At 37.8% G+C, this 16,034-nt stretch overlaps 1 protein-coding gene across 3 annotated transcripts in view; it reads right to left on the reverse strand.

Annotated features, from left to right (window-relative positions):
* Mospd2 (motile sperm domain containing 2) overlaps positions 1-16,034 on the reverse strand; it is a 46,681-nt gene that overhangs the window by 28,270 nt on the left and 2,377 nt on the right. For 2 of the 3 annotated variants that reach the window (XM_013507006.1, XM_013507005.1), the window contains exons 3-4: positions 2,112-2,267; positions 368-454 (exon numbers count right to left, since the gene is read on the reverse strand). In XM_013507006.1, the coding sequence (XP_013362460.1) occupies positions 368-454; positions 2,112-2,267 (243 nt within the window). Of the gene's footprint in view, positions 1-367; positions 455-2,111; positions 2,268-3,282; positions 3,358-16,034 lie in introns of those variants that run through there. The other variant, XM_005409179.2, reaches the window with a different exon arrangement.

Genomic DNA, 16,034 nt, shown 5'->3' on the forward strand with positions numbered 1-16,034 from the left:
GAGACACAAATCAAGTCCATTTAGTGACCTTTTGTGATTTCCAAAGAAGTCTCCATAAAAACACAGGATCAAATGTTGACTCCACATACAGTTAAATTAGAAAGAAGACAGTGACTCTAAATGAAGTTATTGTGGCTCTGTTACAAGATGTAGCATTTGCTTTTATCACCTATTTTATTATAATGTAAACAGTGTATACAACTACTAATATCTGACACTTGGTAGAGATGGCCCTAATGATCCTTCACTGCTCGAGACCTGCAATATGCTCCATGTGGAGAAAGTTCTGCTAATTATTAATACAACTGAGACAGATATCTACATATAAAAATTCTGAAAAGCCAGTGCATAAATTAAATATACTTACACAATTTGTTTCCTTCTTTGTCATAACCATGGAGGTAAATACCACCAAGTTCTAATAACCATCTGGGAATGGAGGATTCACTAAGGTCTAAAAAGCGAGAAATTTTCATTAGAAATTGTAATTTAGGCTCTTAGAAATAAAACTCACAATGTAAAGGAAATGCTACACAGTAGTTCTGAAATAAAAAAAGATGTAACTTATTCAAACATCTGACAAGAACTCTGGTGATAAAAAATGAAAAAAGCTAAGGACAAACAGGGGACAGAAATGAAAAAGTTCATTTCCTTTCACATGTCAGCTATCATGTATATGGCTACATTTCCATATTCTGCTTATGTCTCATACAATGAGTTCACTTGTGAACTATTATATTACTAATAGAAAATTTCAAAGAAACATGGGAAGGACTCAGGATGTAGCTCAGTGGCAGAACACATGTTGAACATACATGAGGCGCTGGGTGGAAAAAAACCCATGCTGTTAAATAGTCCCATAGCCTCAGAATTAATGAAAAAAGGCACTTTGGTTTTTCTAGTAAAATGGTATTTTTACACAAAGTTTGGTATCCAGTAGACTTCAATGCACTTGATAACCTTAGGGCAAGTGGAAAAATAAGAAAAACGCAAGATCCTTTAGCAGGAGGAATAAAGGCCTTATTCAGTCTCTGTGGAAGCTAAGGACCAACGTGGCAAGGCAGCCCCACATCAAAGCTTTTGTCTTATTCACTCCATGAACCTGCAAAGATTCTCTTTCCATACCCGCTCCCACCATATGCCTGCTTTTGGTCACCCAAAACTAGCGATTCTATGTGAGAACACAATCAGTGTCTAGCTTCAAGGTTTATTCTGTACTTCAATGATTTAAACACATCAGATTTACAGTTTTTTGCTTGATTAACAAGAGCTTCAGTGTTTGCTGAAGTTACCTACAAGTTTTATATTTCTAATCACCTCATCTCTTAGATACTCCCTTCCTCAAGATACTCCATTCCTTGTATAAGTAGGAAGGCTGCAGAGTATCTGCTCTAGATTTATTTGCTGACTGTTTATGTTAGGTCTTCAGACTCAGTTGCTCCAGAGTCTATAATCTTCAAGGACAAGGACTCCTTCTTTATAGCTAATTGAAACTGATAGTTATGCAAGCTTCTTATTATTAAATCTTTACGAAGGGAAATTCTTCATATATTTCAACATCATTATAAAACTCCCTCTAAGATTTAAAACTCCCATTGGGGGGAGGATTTCCAATTTAACAGTGTATCTAAAAATTTAGAAGTTCAAGAGAAGGCTGCAGTAAACACCCTTGGGGCTAAGTTTGCTTTTCTGGGATCCCCATCCATTTAGCAATTCTATATGGAATACTCATAAGCACAAGGAACTCAGGGGATAGGGATAGATACGGGTAGCGACTGAGAAAAACAGTGTCTCCTTATTTCTAGAGCCAGCGGAGAAGACACTGCCTTGCTGTTGTTTAATGGTATTCCACTAAATCCAAACTAAGGGCCGACTGCTGAGTGTGATTCTGCTCCCTGTTAATTTGATTTTCTTATGAATGATCCTACTCTTGCAAGATTTTTTTCATGAGCTATTTCCTTTGAAAGTATTATCAGATCTTCATAAATACTTATACTCTGGCACTTATGATGACTGCTAACAATATGTACTAATACACAATTAGATAAACACAAAATAGTAACAGTCATGCAGGTGATATTACCCTATCAAAGTTAAATTGAACAGTTTACCATTGACAGAAAACTCTTTTCTCCACTGAAAACTCTCATCAATCATCTTCACTGTTTCATCCACAACATTATGTCTCCAATGTAAGTAACTTTCAACCCAGTTATCATCTTCTTGTAGCCTTTCAACATCGCGAGGATCATATTTATCTGACTTATCTAGGAGAAATCAGCAATAAACATCCAAATCAGATTAATTCTGCAATCAAAAATAAACACTAATGCCAAAGGAGAAGAAAGACCTGGAAGGCAAAGCCAAGCTTTTTTTATGAGACAAGGGCTCTGCTGGCCTTGAACTCACTATGCAGCCTAGGCGGCCTTGAACTGTGGCAATCCTCCTGCCTCAGCTTCCTGAGTGTTGGGATTACAGGTGTGCAGCACCATGCCCAGTTCTAAAGTCAAGTTTTTGAGGACAAAGGAACATAATTCAGATTTAAACACATTCATGACATGCTGTCTCACTGCCAAGTGGGTGGTATATGAATGACTGCTCCACTGAGCAGTTATTTAAAAATTAACTTTATTACTAAAAAGAATGATAAAAGTGGTTAGAACTGTTTGTACTACCAGTGGTACAAGGTGTCCGATGGGATGGACAGTCATGCATGGGATGGATAGTCATGCATGTCACCAGTGATTTAAGCTGGTGAGAATGTGTTAAAGGTTTGATAAAATTTCTAAAGGAGAGGAAAACAAAGTTATCTGAAGAGTGCAGGCTTGAAAAATAAAGCTATAGCCTGTGTGGATGCACACGCCTGTACTCCTAGCTACTCAGCAGGCTGAGGCAGGAGGATCACTTGAGCCCACGAGTTTGAGACCAGCCTGGGCAACACAGTGAGACCCTGTATCAAAACAACAAACAAACAAACAAAGAACCCTAATAATATGGTCACAGTAAAATATTTGGCACCATCCCCTAGAATTACAACCAACATCTGAGAAAATCCATTTTATGAACTTGAAATCCTTAATGAAGTCAACAAAAGATAATTTTTTGTACAGAAATAACCCAGTTAATCTTTAAAAAGTTGTTTTACCAAGTGCCATAAAAATACTCATATGCAGCATTATGGTATTTTAAGACTCTATGGCCAACATTTCCAATAATTTATTGGGATAATTATTTTCCGAACAATTTCTCGTCATCTGCCAACATACTTATATTCCTCCTAACCTCGGCATCAGCTACTCTTCCTTATATGCCATCTTCTCACTGTCTTCTTGTAACTGAACTCTCCCCGTCTCTGCACAATCATCTGCACACATTCTGCCACACTCCTTTCGAGAGCTTGCTCTTCCATGAAATTCTCTCTGTACCCTCTGTGAACAGGAAGAGGACTTGAACTAAGCCTTTCTTAAGGCACTTAGCAGTTCTGAACTGGAATCAGAGTTACTGGGAAGCATGCCATATTTTCCAAACAGCCAGTAAAGGCCCAGAGTCTATACAGCCTAAGAACCCTCAGAAGAGGATGAGAGTAGTAACAGTGAAAAGGCTTCCAGGAAACATGTCAACATAATTTATTCTGACTCAATGTTTTTCTTCCTCGGCTATCTATTCTTCCCAGAGGCCCAAGCAAAAAGCTCAGGAAAATTCCCTGGCTTCTTCCTTTCCTCCTCTTTCACATCGAGTGGGCTGCCAAGCTTTATAGGTTCTACCTCTCCATTTGCACAGCCTTTATTTCAGGGCCCCGGAGATAATGCCGTTTCCCCAAAAATAAGACCTAACCAGAAAATAATCAGCCTTGAAAACTAGAGATCAAACCTGCCAACCCCAATCAGCCTATTCTTGTCTTACCTGCCTCACTGAGTAGCCAGTAAGCAAGAGAACACTGACGGCAAGTAAGGCAAGGACAGGCTGATTGGGGCTGGCAGTTTGATCTCTAGTTTTCAAGGCTGATTATTTTCCGGACAGGTCTTAGTTTGGGGGAAACAAACGGTTAAAAGGACAGGGAAATATTCTGCCAAAGACTGTACCTACATCTGCATACCAATGGTTTCCTTTATCATTCTTTCAGACAAATACAGTTGTCTATGAAAAATGTAACTGATACAGCTGGCAACTCAAAGGTACTATGCAGAAGTGTTTTGTGTGTACTTCCCAATTTTCTCACACAAGATCAAAAGGGCATGCATCAAGGACAAGATTTAATAAAATTTACTCACAATAGTTTTGACCTCTCAGGCTTCTGAGAGTCTTAGGCAGCCCTTAGGGCCCCAGACTACACTGAAAACTACTTATAATAATATTTGGCAAGTGGTAAACTCTCAGTGAAAAGTAGCCAGAATAAGAAAAATAAAACATTACTGTTACCTTACTATTGGTAATACTATAAGGAGGGATACCATAAAAAAGATAGTGCTCCTTACTAAGAAATTTAAAGCCCAGTGGTCTTTGATAGCCTGTAGGGAAGTACATCTTTGAAATTAGAAGCTTCCACCAATATTAAAGTGATTAATTATTGCTATTAATAGACATGTTCTCACACATGAAATGCTGATTTTAACCATTCATCCCTAGACAAAGAGCAATGAAATGGCGGGGTGACTGAAGAGGGGAGCATGAGGTGCTTGGGAGAGAGGCTGGAGGACAGCAAAGGCAGAGGGGGCAGAGGACAAGGGGATGGAACAGGGTGATAATGGCAAGGCAGGGAGAGAAAGAGTAATACAGAGGAAGAAGAGAAAACTGAGGGAGGCAAAGGCGGACAGAAATGCATAAAGAAAACAGCTTTCAAGCTAAGAAGCATGACCAGGGGCCAGAAACAAGGCAAAGAGGGAATAAGTAACTGTGCTTATGGCAACAACATCTGTTGTGTTCCCACAAAGCCCTCAGACAACTGGGCCCTTAGGTGACTGGGCATTTTCAGAAAACCAATCCTTTGGTAAGTCCAGATGGGTTTGAACAGGCCCCCTCCAGCAGGGCCCGCAAGAGGTGATTCGGTCACGAGAGCTTCTCTCTTCATAGGAGGAAGGCCCTCATAAATGAGGCTTTGTACTCCAGAAGCTGAGGCTAGAGGACTGGGAGAGTCCAGCACACTTCTCAAAAGACAAACAACAAACAAACAAACAAACAAAGAGGCTTCACACAGTGTTAGCTAGATTGCCCTTCTGATCTCTCACACGTGAGGGGCTCAGCAAGGAGGGGTTCGGGGACAATCCACTTGATCTGGGACTTTCCAGCCTCCACAATTGTGAAAAAATGAATTCTGCTCTTTATAAATTAGCCCGTCTTGCGTATTTTTTGTTATAGAGAAACAAAACAGACGATGAAAAGTTGTTGCAGGAGATAGCTAAAGATGTATGCGGAAGATATAAAAACACACGACTATGTACACATACCTAGGACATCATTTTGAAAGACATTGCCTTCAGTGATTAAAGTGTAGAGATGAGGGAGGGTTTGGTTTTCTGCACAGGTATGCATGTTTACATTCTCATACTTTGTCCTTATTCCTTTCATCTTTCTGTGGACTGCTAAAAACACCACAAACTAACATTAATCAAACTATGAGCACACCTATAGTTCACGGTCCCCTTTCATTTTAAATATTTGTCCTTATACAAGTTTTTCTCTGTAAACTTGCCTTATATTTCTGCAAACGTATCACCACCAGGTAAATTCTAGTATCTACAATTTGGCAGAGAAAGAACTAAAGGTACATGGCATTGGCAACTGACCTCTATGAACAGACAGAACTAAATGTTCTAAATTAAAGATTATTTCTCTATCTCAGTTTTTCATCTCTCTTCTGTATACATACTTTAAAAAAAAAAAAAAAGCTGTAGCCGGGCGTGGTAGAGCATGCCTGTAATCCCAGCACTCCAGAGGTTAAGGTATGAGGGTTACTTAAAGTTCAAGGACAGCCTGGACTGCAAAGTGAGTTCAAGGCCAGCCTGAAATGTATAGCAAAACCCTGTCTCAAAAAAAAGTATTACAAGATAAAGAGAGTATAAATCTTACTTGTAAAACAGAGTCATCACCAAGAGGTCAGACATTGTGTTTTTAAGTTCAGAAATGTGGAAAAATTCTACCTCACATTCAGGGTATTGGGTAGAGTGATAGAATCAGAAGACTCATGCTACCATGTATTAGGGAGACTGAGCAAGTCTCTCCAGGCCTTAGTTTCTTCTCTGCAAAATGAAGATAAGAACCGCCTACCTCCGAACTCAAGTCAAAATGGTTCACAGATCTCAATATTAAAACAGAAACACTAAATCTATTGGAAGAGAAAGTAGGTAAAAACCTTGAAATCATAGGGGTACGCAGAGAGTTCATGAACAAAAACCAAACTGCACGTGAAACACTTGAAAGAATCAACAACTGGGATCTCATCCTACTGAAAAGTTTCTGCACATCTAAAGAAATCACCAGCAGAGTAAAAAGAAAAGCTACAAACTTGGAAAAAATTTTAGCCAATTGTCCCTCAGACAAAGGGCTTCTATCTAGAACATATAAAGAATTAAAAAATATATCAGCCCCTCCAAATTCAAAGACCTAATCCAAAAATGGGCAGACATACTTCTCAGACAAGGAGATACAAAGGGCAAATAAATATATGAGAAAATGTTCAACATCATTAGTCATTCGAGAAATGCAAATTAAAACAACACTGAGATTCCACCTTACCCCGGTAAAAGTGGCTAGCATTAAGAAATCAACCAATAACAAATGCTGGTGAGGCTGTGGAGAAATAGGAACCCTTCTCCACTGCTGGTGGGAATGCAGACTGGTGAAACCACTGTGGAGATCAGTTTGGAGATTCCTCCGAAAACTAGCTCTAGAGGTCCCATTCAACTCAGCTATCCTCCTGCTGGGTATTTTCCCAGAAGATCTAAAAACATCATATCACAGTGATGTATGTGCACCTATGTTCATAGCAGCACAATTTGTAATTGCTAAAATGTGGAAGCAACCCAAATGTCCATCCACAGAGGACTGGATAAGAAAATGGTGGTACTTTTATATAATGGAATATTATTCAGCTGTAAAGAAAGATAAACTCGAGGCTTTTATAGGTAAATGGTCACAACTAGAGACCATACTCATAAGCGAAATAAATCAAACATACATGTGCAAGCACCGCATTATTTCACTAGTGTAAAACCTGAAAGAGTTAATTTAAACTAGGAGATATGATAGACATTGTGAATTGATAGGAAAGCACTCAAAGGTAAAGGGCAACTGGGATGTGGGAAAAGAGAAGGCAAAGAAGGAGAAAGTTTGTATGTATGTATATGCAGGATAGTTAACATGGCTGTTCTACTGTCCTGTATTTCCTTGCTGAAAGAAACTGTCAATGAGTCCTTGGTTGATCAGCTTTGCATGTCTCTATCTGTTTTCATGAGAAACCACTTTGAAGATATCAATATGTAATACAACAAGCATTGTTAATTCCCTACCACTTTGTTTGTAACTCCGTACTGTCTGTACTGTTCCTTTGGTATTTTGTAAAGTGTTGTCTGTCTGTTAATATTTTCCTCCTTTTATTTAAAAAAAAAAGAACACTGAAAAACTGAAACACTATATAAATGAATTTCTATTAACATAAAGTTGAAAATTAACCATGAAAGAAAAGACTAACTTCAAATTTACTTACTAGTTGACTAGATGAGAAAATCTTGGAAGTGTATTTTAGTTATTATAAATGTGCCTAGATTTCAAATAAACATTAAAAAAATATAAAAGTTTTCTGATACTGAAAATTAGAGGGCAATTTTTCCCCCAGAACTGAACCCAAGGCCTCACACTAAGCTACATCCCCAGCTCTTTTTAAGAATTTTGATCTGCATGCTTCAGCCTCCTGAGTAGCTAGGACTGCAGGTGTGTACCACTGTGCCTAGCTAGATAATAGCTATTAACTGGGCATCATAATTTTCAAAAGCAGCAGTCATACAACTCTATGTCATTATAGGACTTTGAAACATCTGATTTCTTATCTCTCCATGACTCTGAGCATGGATCAACTGAGATTCCTGACAGGGCTTGGGAAGAGCATTTATATTAGGTGGAGGATTTCTAGTGATTGGACTTTGTAATATCAACAATGGGAGTGACCCAGCCAAAATAACAATTTCCTCAAGGTTATCCTCTGCTAGTTGGCTACACCTATCCTGTATTTGTACTTGGCTGTGAAGCTATCGGTAAGACTGAATGACAAGTGATCTTTTATGATGGGATTAAGCCTTGGGCCTACAGGGCTGATTCTCAAGCTTCAGCATGTATCAGGACCACTAGGAAGAGCCTGATAAAACACAGATTACCAGATTCAATCACTAGAATGTCTAATTCAAGGTGGGATCCATGTGGCTATGTAACCAGTTCCTACATAATGCTGATGCTGACAGTACAGGGATCATCATTTGAGAACCGCTAGTCTACTGAAGGTTTGGCAAAATTTTTCTGTATAGGACCAGATAGAAAATAGATGTCCTGTGTTGCTGGTTCTTCCTTGGGTGTTTGTATGCTTAATAACCCCTTAAAAATACAAAAAGAAAGAGAAGAAAACAAAAACATTCTAAGCTGGAGAAGTGTACAAAGTAGGATTTTGCTGATCTCTAGTCTGTTGTAGAGGGGTGCTTTGTGTTTCAGTTGCTGTTTTTCAAGAGCAAGACTCCTTAGCAGTCCTGAGCCAGAAAAGCTCAACTTTTAATTCTGTTCTCCAGGCACTCCTCACTCACTGGTCAGTGATCTGGGCTAATGAGGTGTGATGGACTTGGTGTACTCCTGCATACTGCAGATTCTGCCTTAAGGCTCTGGTGCAAACACACTATCTACCGTCTCCTGTTTGGCTCTTCTTGGTCAAACGGGAGACCGTGAGGCCAGTTTCATGACAAGCAATACACTAATACTGTTCTTGAGAAACAATCAGTCATTTTATGGAAACAGCTCCTCAAATCACATTCATAATGCATAGGCCCTTGCCAGATGTGAGGGACCACTCACTGGGAGTGAGACTGACGCTGCCTTCTCTCCAAACTCTAGGTCAGCGTCTCTGGAAAGTCACCCCCCATCCACCCTAACCCCCACCCATGACGCATAATAGGTATGCATCACATCTTTGTTATTTAATGATTAGCCCCGTATAAGTTTGTCCCACTAGCCTTTGAGTTCCTGAATGCCCAAATTTTCAATGAGGGATTGTTTTCTCTCTCTCACCTTCTGAAAAGTTAAAAAGTTACAGAACAGAAAATAATGTCATCGAATACCTATGGAGTTGAGACCCATAAGTAACAAACAGTAACTTAACTGGCTTCAGATATTTTTTAATAAAAGGATAAGAATGTTACAAATGAAATTTCCTCTAATCTTTCCATGAAAGCCTTACATTTCTTTTGTTGTATTATTAGGCAATCTGTAGATTCTCTTGTTGCTCTCATAAGCCTATGACATGACTGGCAAATCTTAAACTGTATCTTTTATTTTCCTTGTCCGTTTTTTGGGACAGAGTATCATTATGTAGTCCAGGCTGGCCTCCTGAGTGCGTGTACCACCACACCTGGCTTACTTGTGATATTGATAAATAAATTATCTGGTATGATTGAGAGTTAAAGAAATAATGCTACCTATCATCGTCCTTTTCCTGACTTTATGGGAATTATTCTCAAGTTTCATGAATGACCCTTGCTGCATGTTTTTAGATGGTATACTTAGCTTTCATTATTTTGTAATTTCCATTGTGGTGGCTTTATGAAACCATAACTATTTAGCAGAAGTAAAAAAAGTACAGTGTTGGGAAATTATTAATCTACAGGTTATTTAGAGAGACTAACCTCATCCACTTCTTCACTACCATTTGTTGTTTTTGTGTTCTTAATGATAACCAGTTCTGACTGGGCTAAGATGAAACCCCAGAGTTGTTTTGATTTGCATTTCCCTAATGGCTAAGGATGATGGACGTTTTCTTATGAACTTACTAGCCATCTGTACTTTGTTTAAGAAGTGTCTATTCAGTTCATTTGTCCATTTTTTGGTTGGGTCTTTTTCTTTTAGTTCTTCTCTTTTAAAGGCTTTCTCCCTTGGGGATAATGATAACTCCGTTAGGAAGGAAAATTTATGATAACCCACCATATGCCAGCCCAAAACAGAACTAGGTGCTGAAGATGCAACGATAAATAAATCCTGAGCTGGTACTCTGGATGGTAGCTGTTACCTACAAGGGTTACTTTCACTAACTGCTGATACGCCTGTTCATGAACTTCTCCTTTCTTGCAGTTAGGATATTAAGTTTCATGGTTCTGTAATCATTTTGCCTCCTTCAGCCCCATAAAATGAAGGTATTCTGCAAAATGAACTGCTTCCTTTAAGTAAAAAAATATGAAATGAAACAAAACAAAAACAACTAAGAAAAAAAAATTCAAAACTCAGTGTTTTAATAGTGTTTATAATAGATCCGACTAGGGTAATTATTCGTTAGATGAGATGATGATTCCAAATATAAGATCTGAAGCTCAAGAAAAATGGTAAATCAAAATAGTAGTAAATATATGGCAAGTAAACAAACACTGACACATACAGCAATAATAATAAACGGAAGGAACTGGTAAATTTGGGGAATTAGATTAGAGCTGAACGATGAACACATTTTCCAGGGAACAGAAAACAAGAAACACTTCTAAGCTCACGCAATCTCGATTGATGACAATATTTCACAAGAAAAATCCAAAAAAGAAGAAAATTACAGGCAAATTCAAGAATATCAATGAAAATTCTTGGACAAACTATTAGTAAATTAAATCTAGAAATTTATTTTAAAAACCTAAACAATATAATCTATCATGTTAACACATTAAAAGAGAAAGCCCAAATGAAATTTTATCAGATGCAGTAAGTGTAACAGAGAGAAGAATTTAGTAAAATTCAGTCATCAGTCTTGAAGACAACAACAAAACAACAGAAAGAAACTTCTTCACTTCAATAAAGAATATTGTTGGGCATCATATTCAATAAAGAATATTGTTGTGCAAGACTGTAATTCCAGCACTTGGGAGGCTGAGGCAGGAGGATCATTGCGAGTTCCAGACCAGCCTGAGCTACAAAGTGAGCTCAAGGCCAGCCTGAACTGCAGAGAGAGAACATGCCTCAAAAAGACAAAAAAAGAAAGAAAGAATATTTACAAAGATCATACTCAATGGTGACGTGTTCAGAGTTACTTTTGCAATCAGAAATCAGACAAGTAGTTTTTTATCAATCCTTCTATTCAAGAGTGTTCTAAAGGCTCCAACTATTGTAGTAAAGGAAAAGCATTGAAAGATGTAACAATTGGAATGCTAGTCAGAAAACTGTCAGTATTTGAAGGTGACATTATCTACATAGAAATCACAAATTAACCTAGATAAATTATTAAAATTAATAAGAGTAAGGTTTCAGAATTCAATATAAATGTGAGAAGGTCAAATGTATTTTCCATGAACCAGCAATGTTCATTCAGAAAAAAATTCTAAAACACACCACTTACGTAGCAACAGCAACAGTAAAATATGCATGGTAGCTATGAATACATATAACCAAAGGTGGGGTAACCATTATGAAGGAAAATATAAATCTTTCAATAAGGAAGCCTTCAGGAAGTAGATATATACTTTAGGTTTATTCTTCTGAAAGTCATCTTCTGATTTAACACAGTTCCACTCAAAATCTCAACAAAAGCTGTTTGAAACTTGCAGAAACACGGTAACCCAATTTTAAAATTTATTCAGAAGAACAAAGGATTGATCTCTCTATCTATCTATCCATATATATACAGACAGAGAGAGTGAGAGAGAGACAGACAGAGACGAGACAGAAAGAGAGAGATAGATATAGAAATATATGCTCAAATCCATTGGCATTTAAAGAGATGCAGATTGAAACTACAACGAGATAACCAAGTACCTCCATCCGATGGGCACAGGTAATAAACGAAGTATAAAATTATAGGATGTGGAAAATCAAGGACATTCAAATACTTACTGAATAAAAGAAAATTGGCATAATCATTTTGAGAAAGAGTTTATCATTACCTAGTAAAATTAGGAAACGTGCTTATAATATGACCTCCCATTTCACTTTTGGGTACAAACCCTTCAGTAGCATTTGTCAAACTTCTTAGGACTTCTTTTACATTCTGAAAAATAACTGACAACTTCCCAAGAGCTGTTTGTTCACATAAATTATATTAACCACGTTACTGTATTAAGTATTAAAATTAAAAATATAAACATGAGAACATGTGAACACACACTGTATAAGACATCAGCAAAATGACATGATCATATAATAAGTAGTCTGTGGAAAGTGCCACTATTATGTCTGTCAGACAAAAAGAGTGGAAAAGGAAAATGATGTTTTAGTATCACTGTTATTATTTTGTAGTGCTAGGCAAGTGTTACACCGCCGAGCCACATCCTCAGCCCATGTTTCAGTATTACCATAAAAGCAGTTTCCACCTCTCCAACTTCTTGAAATGGTCTCAAGAAGCCCCAGTTCCTGCACCAGAATTGCAAACCAGTGTCCTAGAGAAATTCTTGCATGTGTGCATCAGTCACACATAGGAAATGTTCACAGTAGCATTGTATATGACACAAAACCTAGAAACAACCCTAAATGCATCATTTGGCATATCTATTCTATGAACTACTACACAGTCATGCAGTATTGAGTTATTGTAATGAAAAAATATATTCAGCTTTTTCTAAAGTTCAAAAACAGGCAAAACCTAATCAAGTGTTGTTGAGAAATACTTCATAAGTACTGAAACTAATGAACGAAAAAGAAAATAAATAACATCCAATGCAGGAAATGGAACTGTTCGCTGAATGTCAGGGGTTTGGGTATACAGGAGCCTTCCAAGAACTGGGAGGTTCTATTTTTTGGCTGAGTAGTAAGTACGTGGTTGTTTATTTTATTCATGTTTTATACATTCTGTATATTACCAATTAATAAAAATGAAGATAAAAGACAATGTGGAAGAGTAGAAAAATTACTTAATAGCAATAAAAGAAACCATAAAACACTGGATAATTTTGAAGATATTAACAAACTGCAGAAATAAGTAAAAGTTACAAAAAAGTCCACGCCAATATAAAAAGCTATAGTACTGAAAAAAATTCTCAAAGTACAAACACATGTAAACATAAGGAAAGAGGTTCACTCTTACTAGCAATCAAATACAAACTAAAAAAGCCATCAGTGAAGAAATGATAGAGAGGCATGATGGTGCACGCTTCTAATCCCAGCACTCTGGGACACCGAGGCAGGAAGATCACAAGTTGGAAGCCAATCTGGGCAATTTACTTAGACTCTGCCTCAAAATATAAAGAAACAAAGAGCTGGGTATGCAGCTCAGTGGTACAACGCTTGTCTAGCAATTGTGATGGCCTAGGTTACATTCATAATACCCACCCTCAATACACACACACACACACACACACACACACACACACACAATGTTCCCTACTTTATAAATATGGGAAAATACGATGATGTCAATAAAAATGTAAATACACAAAACTATACATGCAGTATAAACATGTAGAAAAGAGCCTAGAAAAAGCAGAGCTATCTCTGGATGAAAGCTGATGGAGGCCTCTTCAGACTTCTTTAATTGGCTCACCCGAATAGTTCTTGGCCTGAGGCAAGGCAGTAAGTACATCAAGGTGAGAGCTTGTGGTAGAACAAAACTGTTCATTTCATGGCCAGGGAGCTATAGAGAACAAAGGGAAAGGACTAAGGTCCCAAAGTCCCTTTCAAGGACACATCCCCCAGTAACCAAAGACCTCCTACTACTGCGCCCTACCTCCTAAAGTGTCTAATACTTCTTAATAGCAGCACCGTGTGGGTAAGCTTCTACTACACAAACCTTCGGAGGACACAAAAGATCCAAACTATTTCAAGACTGAGAGCATGGTAGTGCATGCCTGTAATTCCAGCACTGCGAGAGGCCGAGGCAGGAAGATCACAAACTCAAGCCCAGCCTGGGAAGCCTAGTGAGAATGTCTCAAAATGAAAAAAATAAAAAAGGGCTGAGGATGTAGTTCAGTGCAAAGGCACTGAGTTCAATCCCCCAGTATTACAAAAAGGGGGAAAAATGACCCAAACTATAATCCCACCTTCTCTTTGAAGTTCCTTCTCTGTGCTAAGGCAACTACGAACCAGTAGTCATCTTTGTCTTTGACTCTTAAGAAAACATTTCAGCACTCTTACTACTCAATATAATTTGCTTAATACCTCTATTAGATGGTATTAGTTTGGGAGGTGCTCTATCTTTCAGTGTGTTTTCGTTTTTTTTTTTTGTTTTTTCTCCGGTACCGGGAACTGAACTCACGACCTTGCGCTTGCCAGGCAGGCGCTTTGCCGCTGAGCTAAATCCCCAGCCCCCAGTGTGTTTTCTAATACTGACACTGTTTCCCATTAAGCATATAATGACCACCTGAGGAACTGAATAAATTATTGTCAGAAGAGACCAGTCTCTTGTCTTTGGCCTAAGTAGGAAGAACAGGAAATACACCTTATTTTAGACTCAGCATATCTCCTGCCCATGTTTCAGTGTTATACAAGAACTCACTGTAGCAATGAGGAAAAAAACGTTGCAATTACGGACCATTATTTTACTTTATTTTTTTATGTCAGTTAAAAAAATCTATCCATAATTGGTAACTTTTATGGGCACAGAATGTGCTTGGGAGTTCCCAAGAATCTACCTCCAAAAGAATTTATGGAACTTAGTTACTGCTTGAAATGATATACCCGCAGATGATAACTTGTTTTCTTTCTTTTTTGCACTACTGGGGATAATATTCAGGGCCTCAACATGCAAGGCAAGTTCTTTACCGCTGAGCTATACCCTCAGCATGACAATAAATATTTTTGTTTAGGAAAAACATCATATTTGCTTAAGTCTGCCTTAAGCTTCTTATGAAGCAAAACACTGTTAATGACTACAGAAACAGTGAAAGAGGAAGAAAAAAGTGGATGTTCTAAAAAGCGACCTTAAAAAGGAGAACATATAAAAATTAAAACATATTTTTTCCATTTCCCAACTCGGACTTTTTCAATGTTATATTTTAGGAAATAATGGAATCTTTAAGGTGAGGCTATCTTTAATGATTTCTGTTTTTCTTTCCCATAAAAATCTTTTTTAGTATTTTCAATTGCTAGCAAATAACCCATATACACAGGTTCACATGTACCTGAGTGTGTATATTTTAGGACAAAATCCTCTCTATACTCAATGCCACTCAGTGCTTTACTTTGAAATAATGCTTGTCTTTATGAGACATATTGTGAGGGCTATTCTTTGCCAGATTTTGGTGAGAAAAGGGAGTTAGTTGGGAACTCAATTCAGAATTGGTCTTATTGTCCAACACACACACTTACCATTGCTGTATTCACTGAGTATGTACTGCGAACTGTGCTAGGTGTTTAGAGGTAAGATTCACAAGGCCTTTGGCCTCAATTTTTACATGTTGCTATAGAACTCAATCTATTGGAGGAAATAAACAATAAACAAACAAATGAACAAGACAATTGCAGATTATGGTAAGAACTGTCAAGGTGAGAAAATAAACCCTATAGGGAAGCTATTTAATAATCAGTGGAGACCTTTCAGATACACTTAAACTTTGAAATGAAAACAATGAAAAGAGCTTAGCCATGCACATGAACTGGGGAAGAGCCTTCCAGGCAGAGTGAAAAAGTGGGATGTTCCCAGGTGGAAACGGATTTGTTCTGTTTGAAGGACACAAATGAAGTAGTGTAGTCATGTTTTTCAAACTGTGAATCATGTTTTAGATTTTAATGTCAATTGCGTGGGTTACTGCATTTAAAAAAAGAAGTCAAATAAACACTAGTCACATGTTTTCAGAATGAATATTCTTATTCTTTTTTGGCAGTGGTGGGGTAACTGGGGATTGAACCCAGGACCATCGCACTAGGTTACATCCCTAACGCTT

Source organism: Chinchilla lanigera, unplaced genomic scaffold (genome assembly GCF_000276665.1).
Source record: "Chinchilla lanigera isolate Chin_1 unplaced genomic scaffold, ChiLan1.0 scaffold00118, whole genome shotgun sequence".
Taxonomy (NCBI): Eukaryota; Metazoa; Chordata; class Mammalia; order Rodentia; family Chinchillidae; genus Chinchilla; species Chinchilla lanigera.